General features: G+C 38.6%; 2 protein-coding genes across 4 annotated transcripts; both read right to left on the minus strand.

Annotated features, from left to right (window-relative positions):
* Positions 1-5,194: 5,194 nt before the first annotated feature.
* Positions 5,195-10,520, minus strand: ngb (neuroglobin). Of its 2 annotated transcripts, XM_067613859.1 has the most exons (5): positions 8,815-10,520; positions 8,447-8,555; positions 7,892-8,000; positions 7,636-7,755; positions 5,195-7,475 (listed from the first exon to the last, which is right to left on the minus strand). In XM_067613859.1, the coding sequence occupies exons 2-5, from the start codon at positions 8,542-8,544 to the stop codon at positions 7,323-7,325; spliced, it is 480 nt and encodes a 159-aa protein (XP_067469960.1). In that variant the 5' UTR covers positions 8,545-8,555; positions 8,815-10,520; the 3' UTR covers positions 5,195-7,322. The 2 variants fall into 2 exon arrangements, with proteins under 2 accessions (XP_067469960.1, XP_067469958.1); XM_067613857.1 differs by having other exon boundaries at positions 8,447-10,520.
* A 223-nt stretch (positions 10,521-10,743) lies between these two features.
* Positions 10,744-19,460, minus strand: fam161b (FAM161 centrosomal protein B). Of its 2 annotated transcripts, XM_067613849.1 has the most exons (10): positions 19,329-19,415; positions 18,059-18,140; positions 16,483-16,714; positions 15,897-16,399; positions 14,368-14,675; positions 12,187-12,305; positions 11,902-12,069; positions 11,683-11,782; positions 11,427-11,605; positions 10,744-11,190 (listed from the first exon to the last, which is right to left on the minus strand). In XM_067613849.1, exons 3-10 carry the CDS (start codon positions 16,689-16,691, stop codon positions 11,109-11,111), a joined length of 1,668 nt encoding a protein of 555 aa, XP_067469950.1. In that variant the 5' UTR covers positions 16,692-16,714; positions 18,059-18,140; positions 19,329-19,415; the 3' UTR covers positions 10,744-11,108. The 2 variants fall into 2 exon arrangements, with proteins under 2 accessions (XP_067469950.1, XP_067469949.1); XM_067613848.1 differs by lacking the exon at positions 18,059-18,140 and having other exon boundaries at positions 19,329-19,460.
* Between the last annotated feature and the right edge of the window lie 32 nt (positions 19,461-19,492).

Consider the following 19,492-nt stretch of genomic DNA (forward strand, 5'->3'; position numbering starts at 1 on the left):
TGTTTATCCACTGTCATTGCCTTGTCTATGATTTGTGTTTGGGGTGATTCTAATTTTAACACTTTTGTTGATCAGTTCACCTAAATCTCTCGTTGTTGTTCAATATAGGGAACACAACTTTGTTTGTAGCTGTTAATGTGACCCAGTGAAAGAAATTCCAGGCAGAGACACCCACAGTTACATAAGTCCATTTTGTGTTTTGTCTGAGAAGGATTTATTAGGGTTTTAATCATATAAAGTTGTGTTGTGATTTTTTTTTGTTGTTTTATTTTTCAGTTGTAGTTTTTTTTTTTTAAATTGATGGCTCATTATTTCATGAAATGAAATGTATTTGTCCCATTTTACGAGGAACCTAATTCTAGTTTCTCATGCTATATAAAACAGATGAAAGCTGGCAGCAGTATGAAGTGGTCAGTGCAGAGAATCATGAAGTAAAATCTATTTGGAAAAAAAAAACCCATCAAAGAGCATCTCATACTTTCTTCGTCTGAACTGCCAACATGTCCTTTGGGTTTCTCTTGCAGAAGCTTGTTTCACAGATTATTAAACTTGCTTTCCTTTGAAAAATACAACATAAAACTTATTAGGGTATTCTTGGCTCTAATGACCATACAAGAAGGGATTGTCCATTTTCATTCTCAACTAGTTTTACTATATCCTGTCACATCTGTTCATCTACTGTCGGTTTGGCCATCAGAGGTCTATTTGTAGGTACATTCGTTTTCCAGACTTTTGCAGAAGTCCATTTCTTTATACTCTTGGTTATGAGACTTGTGTATCATAAGTACTTGATATCATGTGGCCGGCCTGCCGTAATTGTGGGTTGTTATATCTCCAAGAGGGTTGGGATTAAGGGACAGACTGTGTTTGACATTCAACTCTGTCAGGCTAACAAATTTTCATCTGTCAAAAGTGAAGTGCTGTGATCTGAAATTAAAATTAACTCAGCTCAATCCATTCATCTTGCGCCATGAACTATATTGCTCTCCTCCTCTGTGGTCTATATGGAGGAGTTTTTGAGAGGCAGTGAATCAGACTTCATGAGGTAAGTAATACTGCGAGGTTGAATGTGCACAGGTGGCCTTCTGGAAATGTGCAAATGATATTTTGCATACAATAATGATTCATTACCAATATTAAGAACTTACTATTTAAAGGAAATAGTTAGACATTTTGGGAGATATGCTTGTTTGCGTTCTTGCCATGAGTTGAGATTGATAACACTCATTTTTACACAGTAAATATGTAGCTACAACCAGCAACTGGTTAGCTTAGCTTAGTACAAAGACTGGAAACAGAGGGATAAAGCTATCTAGTTTAAAAACAACAATTTGTGGTTTCACAAGTTTACGAGGGGAAGTTACTGCACCCGACCAATGTCCTGAAATATGCTGAAAACTAGGGAGCGGGAAAACAAACCAGAGATGAGGATACGACGACAAAAATATAGAAAAAACTTCACAACTCAGACAGCAGTGCTTTTCATTTTCTTTTTTTCATTTTAAGTATCATTATCAGTGGATGGGTAATTTCTTTACAGTTGTTACAGTGAGGTAATTCAGACAACACTAAGCTATTGACAAACGGCTTTTGAACATATCACATGGTCTTCACCGCCATTGTCATTAAACAGTCAACGCCAGTCCTAAGCTAACGTTAAGCAGACTGGCCACTGACAGTATCTTCATTACCATACGGACATGAGAGTGGTATGAATCCTCTCATCTAACTCTCAGCAAGAAATCAAAATAGCCCAAAATATTTAACTATTACTTTAATATCTGACAAATTGACACTACTGATAACAAACTATCTCTCTAAAGATAATCACAGACCAGATCCCCTTTTTTAACAAAGCTAGGGAGAGGCATCCATTTAGCATTTAATGAATGCATGTGCATGGTAGCTTAGTGTTTGAAGGAGTGTGCCTGCATACAAACCAGCCTCGGGACAAGCCTCTGTACATACTACAAACCTCAATAGCCCCTGAAGCCACATCAGAACGTGTATGGGGCAATTAATTGCATGAGCATCTGCTTTTATCCAAACCACATTGGAAAGCGGTAGCAGCAGAGTTACTGTTCCAGCAAAGTGGTGCCTGTGTTGGGTTTTACTGAGATATCTCACAGTGGATGGATGTCATTTTCTTGCAGTAAAAGGGTTTGTAAAAAAAATGTGGGGGATGGGGTAAATACATACAGTGTTTCTTCATTGCTAACAGTTACGAAGGAAAAAGTAAAGTCCATGACATTTCCCCTGTCACCCCTGGCAACTGCTAAGAGCATGCTTGTCAGTGAAAGGTGAATTCCTATGGGTGTGTGGCCCGCTGCTCTCCTTTCTCCTGCCCAGATGCTTAGAATAGAAAATGTCTCTGCTTCCTGCAGCAAACATATTGTCACTCCCATAAGGGTTAGTTTCAGCATGCAAATGTAGCTTAATAAGTTGGTGTTGTTTAGTATTTACATAATATTAAGGCTTAATTAAGTATTAGCAATACAATATTTGAACTTTTGGTGATCTCTCATAGAGTATATATTCTCTTTAACAAACTTGCATGACTGTATTCACATTCTGTTTTCATTATGTCAAAGGTCTGATATTTTGTGGTGAAATCCGGACTGCAGCAAAAGTATTTGGAGGAAACTGAGACTTGACCTTGGAAGCAGTAGTTGACAAAATAATCTCACCACAAGGATCATTTAGTAGCTGTTCTCAAGAGTTTCGATCGTATTACATGATCCTCTTCAACTTGAAATCCCAATTTTTAAACCTACATGGACAAGAAGTCCTTAAAGTGCTGAGAAAAACCACAACCACAAGGCAACCTCCATCTGCTGAGGAAGATCATGTGATACGATCCAAAGCTCCAGAGCAGCTTTAAGTGGACTTTGTGGTAACGTTTTGTCAATGTGGTAGAAAATGTGTCACAAGGTGGATATTAAATCATAAAAGGTCTCATGTATGATTTGCCATCTTTATGATATCTAAAAGGTGTCGTGAACAGTCATCTAATGCAGCATTGCAGGTGATTGCAGGTCATGTAAAAATGGCTGCTGCATAACTCAATAGCTACATAACATTTGTCATTTTGGACAACCAAAAATCTCACTATTAGAAATCTGCTGTCATTGTCAATGGATTTAATTGGGTACTCTGTTCCCACTCACACTGATAAATCTGTGTAAAGAATTTGCCAAATGTCATCAATTGAACAGATCATCTTAACCTTTGTTAAATGATAAGCCTATATTTTGCTTATTGTCAACAATTCCCATAAAAAGACAAAACCCAACAATGAACTGATCCTATAAATAAGTTTTGTCCGTCTAGCCAAAGCCTGATATAATTTATTCCTCTGTGCCAAAGAGCTCCATTGTTGTCCAAAAACTATTAAAACACATCAATGAGCTAAAAACAACTCAATGATAACTGTATCATTGATGTGTTTTTAGCTCATTGATGTGCATTGGCTGACAAATTCCTTCATTATCATGACCACATCCACTATAGTCAATCCGACAAACACCATCCTGCCGCTGTAAATAATTACAAAAACATTAGATGTGTACTAATCCACATCTGAAAATAGTCCCCAACAAAGGTGCTATTTACTCTTCTTTAAGTAATGTTTGCTAAAGACTACAGTTCCCAGCTGTTTTAAAAAAATAGTGAGCCTTTTTTAAAAATGAATTTGAATGAAATTGTGACTCTTAATTGAAGATTACATCTTCAGAAGGAACCCATGGGCTTGGGCTGAGTGCAGCAGACAGGTGGCAAACTCAGAAAGTATTGAGAGACAGACTAGCACATTGTTGGTTTTTGTCTTTTCATAGGAATTATTGACAATTATATAGATTAACACCTGCTTTACCTTTAACTAGTTGTACTTCATGTGTGTAGAAACTGTTTTGCAGCTGCTGACAGACAGCACATTCCCATTGTTGCGATTTTTGCTTTGCTGTCTGAGCTGGCGGGATCGTGCTGCAGGCTTCAGCTCCTTGACAGCTACCAGAGTGAACCTCATTATCCTAAGCCTGCACACCCAGTCAGTCCATTCCTCTCCACAGTATGATTTAGGATGATTGAGTGACTGAGCAATGCCTTGCTTTCCTCCTTCATCAAAAACAAACGTGCGCGCGCACGCACACGACTCTGGACCATCACTTAACAGTTGCCATGACAACGTTCAATACCCTTTCATTCCAAAACACATTGCAGACTTTCTAAAAATAATGTGTGTTGTCTTTTCTCACAGACTCCTCTCCAGACGACAGCCTTCAGAGCAAATCCTTGTGCACTACAAGGTAGGACTGTAGAGCTGTAGGGACCAATTATAAATTAGCAGAAGGAGCCAGTAGGGACCAATTATAAATTAGCACAAGGAAAATGGACACATCTTTTTGATAGTAGCTTATTGCGTTGTTTTTTTTTTTGCAATCTAACCATTGGTTGGTGACCTTAGGGGGGTTGTGTCAACATCTCCATGAAGCCCAGTGACTAGACAACTCTGGCTGAGTATTTTTCTGTAGGCTGAAGCGAGACGTGGAGCATGAAGCCAACATAAATACAGCAGACTCTCACTGGGACAGAGAGAGTGAGGATACTGTTGGCAGTGCAGTCAGACAGATTAAGGCCATGTCAGCCACTGCTTCAACAGCAGAACAGACAGCCAGCTCATGGATGTGACTTTTATGATGATACAACCAAATTGTATATATGGGAGAAATGAGCCCTGCGGATTCAGATAACTCATCATAAGTACCCTCCCTTCTGCAAATTCTCATTGCTATGGCTTCACCTATAGGACACACACACAGGCTGATATTCAAGCAGAAACACATGCAAATATTCTTTACCTATTTTTGAAGGAAAATTAAAACCAATCCACATTGTGAGGACAGAATGGCAATTTTATGTAATTCTTGGCAAATTTGTGATACTCTGAAAACACTCTCGATGTGACATCGTGCAGTTGCATGAGTAAGTGGGCTGATGTGCCTGAAGTCGCCCTCGTCTCTGTAGCCAAGGGCGATGAGCCATTCGGCGCTTGGAGTTTATGTAACACGAGGGGATGGGCTGTCAGTGGGAAGGAAATCAGGCATTGTGTGATTGATTTCAAACGCTGACCATGATGCTGTAACTATCATCAGTCTGTGACAAACAATCTGAGAGCGAGGAAAACACACTGACCTCGTTTAGCAGCAAAATATCCACAGATCACTTTATTTAGTCTCAAGTAAGCACACAACAAGTTTTTTTTTAAAGTGTAGCATGGAAATCCAGTTTACAAAGAGTGCGTGCTTGCATTAATTCTAATAATGTGTGGTTTTTTGTTTTTTGTTTTTTTGGTTGAAGGATAACTAGGTGAAGTCATCGCTGTTCAATAGCAGCTGATAATGATGAGGTAGACAGTGACACACCCAATATGTACAGGACTGGATTTAACATAACATAACATCCAGCCAGCTGTCAGTCACGCCTGCTAAAAAGACCTACTGTCAGCTAATTGAAAATAGAGACACGGAGAACAACAACCTGCATAGGGCCATGTACTGATACTAAGAAAAGAAACACTATAAAAACACCACCTACACAGTCAGTTTAACAAACATTACACCTGTGGGCTGGAAAGAACAGACTGAATAGACTATTCAGGGATAAAATATATTCATATAAAACTCTGCTTTTATCATTTTCTGTAAAGATTGCACATTTAGAAAATGCTAATATCATATTATTCTGATTAACTGAAACCTTTATAATTCATACTATTCTGCCACTTTAAAGGCAACAAGATGTTAAGATGAATATTAATCCTCAAAGCTGACAGTTTTTTCTTATATTGGGTTTAAGTTCATTTACTGGAAATCCACACAAGGTAAAATAGCTGGTGGACATCATATTTGAAGGAAAATCAATCCCTTTAAACTACACGTACATTTCAGAATATAAAAATAAATTTTATAAATGTAAACTCAAAATAAAGCGATAACCACATATCAGCAGCTTGGATTTACAGTTGTATGGTGTTATTATCTAATACTTGGCGCACTGTTGCTAAGTTACTTGGCATTATGACCATGAATGTAAATAACAGCTGAGGATGATACATACAGTGTTATGGCAGCAGTAATAATACACACATATTGGACAGTATTAGCAGACAGTATTATAATGCATCAATAAATTAAGAAGAAAATCATTATTAAGCGTTCCTTTGTGTCATAATCCAAAACAAATATTCACTTCCAGTTTTCATGTAGAAGCTCTGTGGCCGCCTCTAAAGCAGAGGTAATACTACATTTGTAGCCACGACAACACAGGTAATAAGCATTACTGAGATAAGCGACTAAAGTACAACAAAACTACTTCACACCAACAATGACTGGAAACTGATAGCCAAGGAACAAAGATGTTATAATTCCTTCAAGATGCCCTTTACTTCCAAACTCTAAAGGTCACATAACAGTCTATTGGTTAGAGTTTAACAGTCAGATGAAGCCTATTGAAATACTCACAACCTCTACTGAGGAGAGCATCACACACCATGTAAAGTAAGGTGCACAAGGACGCCGTAACAGTCATAGATCACTGAAGAAAGCTATGAGAGAGTATAACAGTTCTTGTCAGTATCTATTAAACATTGTTTTAAAAATGTACTTTGCTTATTGTCAATAGGTTCAAAGTTAGATAAGAAAGTCAAAAAAGAGGTGTAATGATGTGTAATTACCATAAAAAAACACAGTAATGATTATGATTAAGGTGATAAATAAATCTTCTGTAAAATCACATTGCTTTGTCCCAAAACATATTTTGTAAAGTGTCACTGTGTTCCAGTTAGATTAAGAGCTGCCGTGCTGGCCTCAGTAACCATCACAGTTTGAGTAGTGTGTGATGCCTAAATACAAGATCTAGTGTTTCACAACTGTGCAACTCTTTTAAGATACATCACAAAGACCACTACAGTCACTGTTATCATTTGAATAGATATATCAAAGCCATTATATACAAAGACTCAACAGTTATCCTTGATGCTTTTTCTCTGGTCCAGACCTAGAAGAACCAGAGCAGGCTGGCTCAGACCCTCGCAGCTGTACAGCAGCATTGCCTGTTAGCTAACAGCGAAGAAAATAAACTCTGCGACCGGTCAATCCAACTGTAAAGTGTAACCACACCATACATTTGCTACACTACGTGACCCCACTCACAGAGCAAATGTACAGCAGCCAAAGCCACAAACGCTGCAAGTTACACAACCTTATTCCATGGCAACCATGATGAGTGATTTGACAGCAACTGCTCAGCAGTTCCCGCTGGGCGCCTCAGTCGGCCTTGTCCTCGCCATTTTTGGCCCACCCTCGGCTCATGGCTGCCACCACAATGCTGTACATGTTGAGCCAGGCTTGACGCAGAGGCGCTGTGTAGGCCTGGCCCAGACTGCACTGCAGCATGTAGAGAAGGGACTCACCCACCACCTGAAGGAGTCCGTAACAAACAAGCACACAAACACACAGAGATGGCACACACATATAGTCACAACAGAGACAAAAAAGAGATGTTTTTTCACAGCTCATTCATTTGAGATCACTTTTCAAGAATTTTCTCAAAAGTTGCACTATTGGATGTTGTTCCTACAGCAAATGACTGTGTGTTGACTCCCACTGCCTGATGCTTCCTCCCAAGGTTGAGCAGAAAATCCTCCAAGGAGTGAAGGTCGTCCAGGTGGCTGACTGCTGCATCGATCACAAGCATCACCTGCGACGCATGCAAAAAAAAAAAAAAACAGGTGCAGAGACACACATATACACTAGCAAAGTGTTCAGAACTGTGCATAAGAAGGGTTTCAAATGTCTGTGTACTTGTAGTGGTCACTGCGGTGAATGAAGCTCACCTTAGTGACATGTTCCAGGAACTCAGGACTGGAGAGGCAGTCTTGTGTGGAGCCACAGTTTGTACTGTAGTGGAAAAGACTGAGGAGCGCAGGGTCCAGCTCAAACAGTCTACCATAGACACATACCACACTATTCTATAGGTGTATACAGACGGCATGGGTTGCCAAACATCCACACAGACACAAAATCAATCTATAAATCATACATCCACAAATCTCTCCTGCTAGTGTCTGATTTAGCGGTCTCAAAGTAAATTGTGGATTATTGCAGTCTGTCGCCAAGCAACAAGTCAAGCCTCCAGTCCCTGCATGGTGAAAGAGTGTGCAGCAAAGGATCTAGCTTGATTCTCTCTCTACACCTGTGTTACTTATTCTAACATCACAAATATTAGCTTACAACATAATAAAACAGCAAGGTCCTATTACTTCTGGTCAAAGTGTTGTTAGGATGTATGTGAATGAAGGAATAACTGCACAGAATAACAACCTCAAATGTGTTCTTCTCTTCCATGTGTCTTATTCAATCTGAAGCATGCTGTTTGAGTAGGACATTACCTGGAAAACATGATCACACCATGAGGAACTTTGTTCTTGCCCAGGCTTTCCCAGCTGCCTCGTATCAGCTCCTTGTCTTTCCCTGACAGCTTCTCCATCCTCCTGCGGGCTGCAAACGTGAGACAAGTTCTTCTGGGGGGGGGGGAAACACACAACTCCTCTACAGGACTAGAAGGCTCAGTTTTCGCAAAGCCATAATTCTCGAGTGAATCCACAGACCAAACTTCTGCCAACCCACCTGGAAAAACAAAGTGGAGCATCAAGTGAGCTTAACACAGTTGATTTGCTAGTAATGTTTCAGATGTAAAGAGGGGACACGGCTGCATGAGATATGATTTCCTGACTAGAGACGCACAAACATACTATACCTTCTTGAGGTCAGTCTTCTCTCTGAACTTCTTCTGTTGCAGCCAGGCTGAGGGGTGTGTGTGTGTATGTGTGTGGTGTGTGTGTATGTGTGGTGTGTGTGTGCGCGTGTGTGAGTTAGTGTGTTTGTGAGCGTGCAGGCAGCAGCCTTGCCTGAAACTCTGGTGCACTTGCTCTCTCTTTCCCCTGCCCACGGTGCAGTCAGAGAGACAAGTTCTGCCACACTCTTATCTGTCACACTGGCTGCTATCTCTCTCCCCTTCCCGTTTGCCTCTTGATATGCTCTCTCTCCAGCACTGGGGATATTATTCATGCCACTGAAGGAGAAAAAGAGGGATCTCTCTCCTCTGCTCCAGTCAGGCTGCAGCGAGCCACAGCTCCTCCTGCAGGTGAACCAAGGACTAAAACATACAAGGAAATGCATACAACTCCACACGCTACAACATACACTGCACTCCGCAAAAATCTTGGCCTTCGTACTTCTACCTTATAATCAAGTGAACACAGATAAACAAAGAAATCAAGATGAACAACAAAATAACCAGAAAACACAACATTCCATCGAGTGCAATTGCTGATGTTTTAAGGCAGGTGATGTGTTGACCTATTTGAGGCCTATATCATCTATTCTAGGGTGTGTCCTTAGTTGCCTATATTTGCAACCCATGCATTTAAATGTGTGGGAATTTTAATATTGTACAGCGGCTGGAATAATAAGAGACCTGAATGCACCACCTTGGTGAAATTATATTGTTCATCTGCTAGGGAGGGCCACTCCTCAAACAGCGAGATCGCGTGATCATAACATTCAGTGGCCAAGCGCAAAGCCTCTCATTAATCTAAATGAGATGTGTTTTTTCCCTCTCTCAGCCTCCACATTCGAGCACTACAGTTTGTTTAAATAGATGTCACAGGCGCCGGGTCACTCGTGCATTTCATGGATGCAGGTTCCCCTCTCGGATGTTATCTAACAGGTTGGGAGAGATTGGTTTTGTTTTCAGCCGTGCACCGGGGAATTCAGAGGTGCACAGCGTTCTCCTGAGGGACTACAAGGCAGAGTGGGGAGGGATACATGGTTCCCATGACAACCTGACAGGATGAAGCCCTTGAAGCTTTGTCATGTGATGTCTGAGATCTCAAGGAAGGGACTCTGTGATTATTTATTACATCTATATGTACTATGTGACACCATTTTCTTCTTTTGTTTTTAATATATTTTTGATGATAAAATTAATAATATGCTTATTTTATCACTCAGTTATACTGAATGCCTTTTTGTTCACTATGACATATTAGGCTCTTACCTGCAGACTACACAACATTAAATAGCATTGCCTTAAGACAAATGATTTTTAACGCTATCTTGAAGTGATGCAAAACATTACCTAAATAGTTTCAATGAATGACACACTAGCCTACAAAAAGTAACCACGTGGTATGTACTGATTGGTCTCCATGATGACCTTTTAATTATGATTGTGTACATTTCTATGTGGTTTACAGGAAAAAACAATCTGAAATTCCTGGCAGTTAGCTGTCTAAGCACCAGCTTACAGTAGAGGTTAGTGTTCTAGTGTATTTGATGTGGGTCTATGGGCTTGGAGCTGACCACTGAACTGGTCTTTGTGAATGCGGATGCACAGTGAGGCTGTTTATTTAGTGGGCAGTGTGGCTGTAGAAATAACTGGAACTTTAACCCGACCTTTTCAGAAAGGCCCGTGTCAGACGCTCGCTGTCCTGACGAGACCTGTCCAATTAAAGAATATACATTTTTTAAATGGAACTAAATAAAGTAGAGTACCACTAAGATTAGCAGCAGAAATATAGTCTCACTACTCAAGTATAATCATTTTTATGTCTATTGGAAGCTTCTGGATTTAAAATGGGTAAAACACAAATTAATGTTGCAGGCACAGTGGGCTCAACTGGTGTTCTCATTTTGCTTTTGAACTGTTTATTCTGGTAACCAAGTCTTCAAATTACAGTGTTCATATTACTTAGCAAAACTTATTTTCAGTTTAATCTGCTTGAAATATATACTAGTGTTAAACTCAAAGCATATAAAATATTAATTACTTAAAAAACATATACTGTTCTCTAAACTTTCCATTTGTAATACCTAACATTTGTTATTGTGAAGTCCAGATGTTTTGTAATTTCTTAATTTATAGTTGCACATCTTAAACAAGCTCCGCTTGGTGCGGATAGTTAGCCGTGACATGAATCATTTTTGAGGACAGTGTTGTTTTCTAGTGGAGAGGCCACAAAAAACTCTATGCCGCCTGAACCTTTTTGATCATGGCATTTCATCCCCTTTGGACTTCACGCTCTTCTCTTCCACATCTTCAATTTTCTCCCCGTCGTCTACATTTTCTTCCCTAAATCAGACATGTTGGGTTAGAAAATGGCTATATTGTAATTACATCAAACTTTTACTTGGCTACAGTATTTGTCTTTTCTTCACTAAAGACTGCAGGGTAAACAGAAAATTATGTAATGTAATACGACCAAACCACATGAAGTCCTTGGCTCACCAGTACCAGTGCTATTCATAATTTTACCGGACACAGTGGGATTACATAGTGTATGAAGAAAACTTGCTATAAATTCTCACTCTGCATCGCTGCTATGGATGTCATTTTCTCTGCTGCAGTCATTCACATCATCTTCAGAAACGGACGAGGTCGAGCCTCTTGCAGCTGCTTCTCCATTTTCTTCAACAAATTGCTCTTTTAATCCGGCTTTCTTCAGCTTGTTCCTGTATGTCTGCTCTGCATGAGCCTTTGCATTTCTCTGGCAATACAAAGTCAAAGTTATGCCACTGGAGAGGCATGACGTGACCTAATGTTTAATGGTACTATGTCACTTACCTGTTTCACCTGTTCGAACAAATAAGGGCGTTCACTGACTCGTGCTTTCATGTCCCGTAACTCCCTCATGTAGTCTCTCATCCTTTGTTGGTCAGCTTCCCTGCATGTAAGAGAAGATTATAGTTTAAGCTGCTGCGGCAGGCATGTGTGGTTGTTGTGATGTGTGCTGCAAGGGTTGCTAAATTGGAGAATGAACGCCCTCACTTGACCAATGCTCACCGATGGTGTTGCAGTTTTTCATTATATACTTCTTTCAAGCTGTTGTGTGGATCCAGCAGCTTTGCATGAAGGGCAACTGTCCTCTTCATGGCTTGAGACCTCAGTTGGTACTTCTTCAACCAGTCTGCACTCTCTTGATTCTTACTGTCCCTCATCTCCATTGATTTTCTGTAAGGAAAACGATGTTCTGCATGTCAGTAGATCCAAATATTTAGCGTGTAGAAAGTACTGAGGAAAAATCTATAAACTCAAGTTCAACAGTCATGCCAGTATGATCCAGTTCACCTGATGGCCATGCAGCGCTTCCTTGCAGCGTCTGTGATGTATGTCGGGAGTGTGTCTGTAGACAGTGATGTTAAGGCCCCGAATGACTTGCTTCTACCAAGTTTACTTACATTTGGAACCTGTAGATGAGAATAAAAGTCTAAATGCTACTATTTACCATTTTTGAGATCTGAAATAAAAACAAAATATACTGTTTGTCCATTTTGCATCAACTTTTTTACCTTAGAATGAACTTAGAAACAAAACCCAACATTGTGCTTACAAACAAAGCGGAACCAAAGCAACCAAACCAAATCCCCTCATACATGACTCAGAGTGACAGAAATAGTTCATCAATTTACGGAAAAAAGTCGATTCACTGTGATTGAAACCAAATAAGAAAAAAAAGGAAAAATTGTTTTTTAGTCTCAGTCATTTGTTTGAAATATGGAAAAAACAGTAGGAGAACCAGAGAAGAACCACACTGCATGCCAGTAAACTGATATTTTGTACAAAAGATGGAAATTTCTAACCAATATGCTTGGTAATAATGGATTTCTTTCTTTCTTTTATAAAATTGTGTTTTCAGTCTTTGTACGTGGCAACAATTGTGTTGAGAGCAATCAATCCAAGAAACACTTCACCAACATTCACAGAAAAAAGACAAACAGACAAAGATGAACTGGTGAGATACTGATGGCTTTACAACTACACAGTTTGAGGTTAGTCATGTTATTACTCAGAATAACAGTGGGTGAGTTTTTAAATATTTTTCTCAGAGAAACCTCACGGTATACATCTAACTTATATATATATATAGTTATAGTTATAAATAGAAATAGTTAAATCAGGAGAATCTGCCCCAAAATGTCTGACAAGATTCATTAAACAGAAATCTGGTAATTGTACAGTTTTGGGCAGAGCCAGAGGATATATAAAAAGAAGACAGGAAGGAATTTTCACTGATCACAAAGTTCATTTCACCACATATTACTTTGAATTTGTGTAAATTACTGTTATTCTTACTTAATTATTGTTATAACCATTTTTTACTCTTTGATGCCCTCGTGTGAATCATCCACCCAGACAAATTTCAATGGACATATAAAGTGACAATCTTATAAAATATGTGATTAATCTCATAGAACGATATTGCAGGTTGAGCTGTCCTGAGGGACAAAAATTAACCACATTACATGGTTGTATATCACAGGCAGTGTAGAAATGTGGCTTCGGTCAAATTTGTTATGAGGTGGAGAGAGTTTGAAATACACCAGTTCAAGTGTGGGAAATACTCTGTCTTTGAAGAGGGCCTACTGTACATGTTTTAAATAGCATTACAAATCCACAACTGAGGGAAGTGGCCTGAACTGCTTCAAAAAATACACATAAGGCTTACAAAATAACTTAACCCACGCAATAAACCTGTTATTATCAAACCAATTCCTCTAAAAGAAACAGAAAAAAAACTGAGATGTGACCTGGTCAAATTACTTTGTCACATCTTATGAAATAAACACTTGTGAGTGCTGAAGTACCACAGAAATACATGATGTTATACAGCTTGCAAAAACTGTTTTATAGTAGTATAAACCTTTTTAAATGAGCAAAGACTCAGGCAATTATTATTATCATCCAGAACGGTGACGGGCATTGAGAAAGGCAAGGCTAGTGTTTAACCATCCCCCCTTAAAATGAGAATGGTATGGACCTGATAAAGTGGTGGGTTGATGTGTCTCAAACCATCCATCAAGCAGTGAAGGTGTGAGAAAAAAAGTGATGTAAAACTGTAACATGAAACCATCTGGTGCTTTGGAGTCCAGGATATGTTTTGATGTTTTATTTCCTTCCTAATTTCAGGTTTCATCCATCCTTTATAATTATAGATGTTAATTTTCTAAATATATTGCCTACATTATTATTCTACTTCTGACAAATCTCATGACTATGAAAATGCTAAAATTGAATTAAATGAAATAAATTCATATAAAATAACTAAAGCATTAAATTCAAGATAACAAAACTAAACTAAGATAAGCAAACATCCTTAGTAGTGACTAAAACAATTCTTATGAAACTTATTATAGGAGCAACATAAAAAACATAAAAACAACAACATAAAAAAACTGAAATAAAACAATACATTTAAATAATCACAATAAAGAAAACAGCCAGAGATCTCAGGAGAGGAAAACATTTCACCTGTGAATTTTCAGGGCTCAGCCTACTTTGCCTTGCAGGGAGTGCTGATGTCCTCAGGTAGAAGGGTTGACACCTGGTCACATCTTTACTCTGTGTTTTTCTCAGCGCCTCTGTCTGCAAGGCCTTGTGCAGCCTGCTGAAATCAGGGACCTGATGGATGATTTTTGGCTGGAAGCTCGGCTTCTCATCCAGAAATCCCAGCTTTTCCTTCTTGGTGCGCTCAGCAGTGCGAAGTCTCGGCCTCCCGGAGGCAGTGGGGTTCTCATGTTGCATAGTCTGAGCGGGGACTTTGCTGCTAAGCTCCTGATCTGCACAAACATTACGGTAAGGTAAAGCAGAAGCTGAAGTCACGTCACAGTGTAGCAGTGGTGGAAAGTACCTAAGTATTTCCATTTAATGCTACTGTATATTTCTACTCCACTACTTTTCAGAGTGAAATATTGCACTAAAAATGCACTACATTTATGTGACAGGCATTACTTAGATGTTACTTTGCTGATTATGATTTTACATGATAATCTTATAAAATGCAATATTTTGTCAAATAAACCAGAAGTCCCCAAATTTTTGGCTTGTGGCCCCTTACAAAAATTATCAGAGCCCCTTGTCATGTTTCATATGTCTATGAGACTTTTCCCCTCAAAATGTCTCAGATGGTTTCATTTAAATAGCACTTAAAACCAGTTTTATTATCATAATATTATAATACAATTGATACAAATGTATTGTGTCTTTCAATACAAGACTCTCAATTTAATACACTTTGTGAATGTAAGCTGTACTATACATAGTTTTATCAATCATTACATCCCATCTATCTATGGACTATACCAGAGGTTCCCAACCTGGGGGTCAGAACCCTCAAAGGGGCCCAATATAAATCTGAAGGGTCAGGAGATGATTAACAAGGAAAAGAGAAGAAATACATATTTCTACTAGAGCTGCAACTAAGAGTTATTTTTATTATTGATTAATCTGTCGATTATTTTCTCAATGAATTGATTAGGTGTTTGGTCCTCAAAATGGTTAATCACTGTTTCTGAAACCCAAGGTGACATCCTCAACAGTCATCAACCCTAAGATATTCAGTTTACTGTCATAGAGAAACAAGAAAATTAACATTTGAGAAGCTGGTACCAGAGAATTTGGACATTTTCTTCTTAAAAAATGACTCCAAACGATTAATCGATTATTAAAATCGACTAATTTAATAGTTAAAAAATAATCAATTGATCAACTAATCGTTGCAGCTCTGATTTCTACTGTGCAAATTATGTATGTTAATTCAAATCTTTATCTTGTGAAATACAGGAGAAATTTAACTAATTAGGCCTGCAAAAATGGAACGATCTGAAAGGGGAGGGTCAAAAGTCAAAAAGGTTGGGAACTGTAGGCTGTCAGTATGTTCTGTCTGTAAATTGACACATAAACATATCTTATATCACTCTAAATGTTCACATTGATTCCAGCCATTATGCCACAAACACCACTAGCCATCATCATCCAAAAGAGTCACACAATCAACCAACCTGTGTCTTTTACTCCTTTGTGAAGAGATTTCCCAACAGAGGCAGTCTTGTTTTTTTGATCCTGTGAGACTTGGTTTAACATTGCTATCAGCTTTTCCCTCTTCTCGTTCTCTCTCTCCTGGAAGCTGAAAGGTTTTTGTACAGAGAGCAGGAAGTGTTTCCTCTGCTCAAGGCCTTGCTTCCTCTCCTTTTCTCTCAGCTCCATCATCTCCTGATAGAGGGGCAGACTGACGTGGTTGGGGACAGGAAGAGCACAGAACTTCTTCTGGCACTCGGCCTCAGCCTCCTCCTCTTTCTTCATCTGTGTTGTTTTAAATAAAGCTGCACGTTCACACTGTTGTGCCCTGGTTGGCCTGGAAGTCCTATCAGAACAATGCTTCCAGGTTGATGAAGATATCCAGGCTGGAGAAGATGAGTTGGGCCTCTCTGACTGTCTGGGATGGTTTGAGACTTTGTCAGAGGGCAGGGCTGGTGTAGAGGTGGATCTTCTCAGTCCAACAGGTCTAAAATAACAGTAAAGGTCTTCAAGAAAACAGATTTATCATAATTATAACTAAACACCAAACATAAAATTGAGGAAGCCTACCTGGTCTGATGGGTCAGTTCATTTTTATCACTGGACACATCTTTTGAAAGGAGAGCATTGTGATGAATCCTCCTCTCCAGCTCTTCTCTCAGTCTCCTCTCTGTCTCCTGCAGCTGCTGTTTGAGGGCCTCACTCAGGGACCTGAGCTGCTGCTGGAGCATTAGCTCTGATCTCAGTCCATCTTCCAGCAAGGTCTCTAGCTTCGACATATTTCTCTGATCTTTGACACTAACTGAAAAAACCCACAGAGAATAAAATAAAAGTTTCAATGTTTGTTTATTCCTGTAAACCAAAATGTCTTCTATGGAGTAGTAATGCTGAAAGCTTTATCAATTAGTTGTTTTATGGAAAATGAATCAATTTAAGTCATTTCTCAAACAAAAATGCCAAACTTTCTCTGTTTCTTTTTTTTCAAATGTGGGGATCTGCGGGATTTCTCAGATTTCTATCATTGGTTTTAGATTGCTGGTGGAACAAAACACATCGCTTTGGGCTCTGGGGAACTTTCATGGTTTTCTAACTATTTTTAACAATCATAAATGATAAACAATGACTTGAAAAATAAACAACTGATTACAGTTTCTCTCCATTGGTTTAATGTGTTTTTTTTTCAGTTTTGAGAATAGATGACAAACACCAAAACTCCAATTTTAAAAACATCGAATGCATGCTACAAAAGGTTTTCTCGAAATTCAAAAAACTTTTCACAAAATCTATAAAATTACCTGCTGGTTTTGAAAAAGAAAATACTGTAACAAAAAAACTCCTTATAGTGCATCAAAACAGTTCAGATGAAAATTAACAAAAAGTCTTTTTACTACTTTGTATCATTCACTACTCCTTACATCCTTATATTTACATGTCAGACACCTTAAATACTGTATAATTGTTGGTTTTTGAGTTTGTGAATTTTCCAACACCACGCTGAAATAAAAGTCTTGCTTATATTTTCGATGTTGGAACTCACATTGTCCAATACAGTATTACATTTTAACGAAGTTGGACATAGATTTTCCCATTTTACATTTGTACCTTACGCCTCTAAATCAGTTACATTTCCTCCTCTCTTTACATGTGACTTTACACTGATTGCAGAGTCAATAGGATTCTGAACTTCAGCATGTTTTGGCTCTGTGTAAGATTTGTCTTGCAAATACAGCAGGAGACTCTCATTTAAAATCTGTCCTCATTCCAAGGGCGTGGGTTTGGTTTAACTTTGGTAGGGACATTTTTTTGTCGGACGGCCAAAATAATTGTGTTTGTGTACTTGCTCTCTTTTCTCTTTCATGGGTAAATGCGCACACACACATAAACACACATAGAGAGCCTGACTCTGCAAAATGTTAACTTGACTGAATGTGCATTTGCTGACTTGCCTGAGACTCATGATTTTTCCTCTGATTTTTACTTTTTTTTCTTTCAGTTTGTGGATTTGAGTGACATAATTCAAGAGTTTCATGACAGAGACACAGTGATGCTCAAACCTTTGAATCATCTCACAAACTTCTGTTTGTATTATTTTTCATTAAACTCCTGAACTTTTGGCTAGATCTTTCACTATGACATCAGAGCTCACCTGAGAGGCCGCAGCTCACCTGTCTGTGTGTCTCTGTGCTGCTCAGGCTGCTGCTGACAGGATTTTCATAATAAAATAATACCTGACAGTCACAAACAAATCAGTTTTACAAGCTGTGGCTAATTTAGCTTATAAATAATGTTAATGTCTTAATGATACATATGTAATAATAACTCATTAAATGTCTTATTAGATGTCATTAAATAGTAAATATTTCTCCCACTAATTTCAAAGATTAATGTTTGGATTGATTACAGGACATTCTTATTAGCTAAGCTCAACTGTTACTGACACTTTGGTTCTTCTTATGAAAGGACCAGATGTCTTAGTTTGCTTTTGGGAGGAATTTTCACCAACAGTAATAAAGTTGTTAAATTAAACAGCATGTCTGAGCAACAATCAAAAATTAACTAACAACACCTAATGCCTGAAACTATATATGATACCAAATGATCTTAGTTTTGTCCAGTGAAGTTGTTTTCAATCCTGTGACGTTGGGATCGTTTAAACTATAAATACTAACCACTCTCCACCTCACCGACTCCACTACTGCTGCTGGGCTGCTGCTAGTCAACAATGCATACAGCTGCAAGTTGAGGTTTGCCAGATCATCAAGTCAAGTATCCCCCATACCCTGCTCTTTCACTCTCCATCATGATAGTGAACTTTTTTGCAGAAAACACACAAATCTGGCAACTCTACAGAGATCTTACCGGCTAGATAGTTTGAGATCAGTAAAAAAAATATTGGTAGGGACAATGGTATTGATAAGGACATGTACCTACCGTCCATACCCAAATCTATGCCCATTGCACTTGGGTTAAAAAGTCTACAAACCATGTGATTTCTACGTGATTGATTTGTGGAAAGTAAACAAGACTGTGTGAATCATGAATCATGGGTGAATTAATATTAATCTGCCATTTTTTTTAAATCCCTGCATTTTATAGTTTTAGAACATAAATGCATTAAAATAATGAAAAAAAGCTGTATTTAACAGTCGTAGGTTGCTGCCATAGTTTTTATTATGAGGCTGCTTAAAAGTTACACATCCACTACCGTGTAAACGAGTTACCATGGCAACCCCACCCCTGCTGTCTCAACATAGAGCGTAACGTCGATTTAGCGTTAGCAAAGCTAGATTTCTACACGTATTTAACTTTCTTACGTGTATTCAAACGTACTCTCTATTTTCTGTAACTTAAAAAAAGCATATGATAAAAACTGAAATCAACGAAATGAAACTGGGAAAACAATAATAGCCGCCTACCTGGTAAAAGACGAGTTTTGGAAAATGTTTCTCTGCGACGACGCGTCTTCCAAACTCGTTTTATCTTCGCTGACAAGATACTCTGCGGCTTATTTGGTGAGATTATGAGGTCTGGTGTTGAAATAAAGTTGACACGAGTCTTTGTTTGACACCTGACACGAAAG

Source organism: Thunnus thynnus, chromosome 16 (genome assembly GCF_963924715.1).
Source record: "Thunnus thynnus chromosome 16, fThuThy2.1, whole genome shotgun sequence".
In the NCBI taxonomy this organism is placed as follows: domain Eukaryota; kingdom Metazoa; phylum Chordata; class Actinopteri; order Scombriformes; family Scombridae; genus Thunnus; species Thunnus thynnus.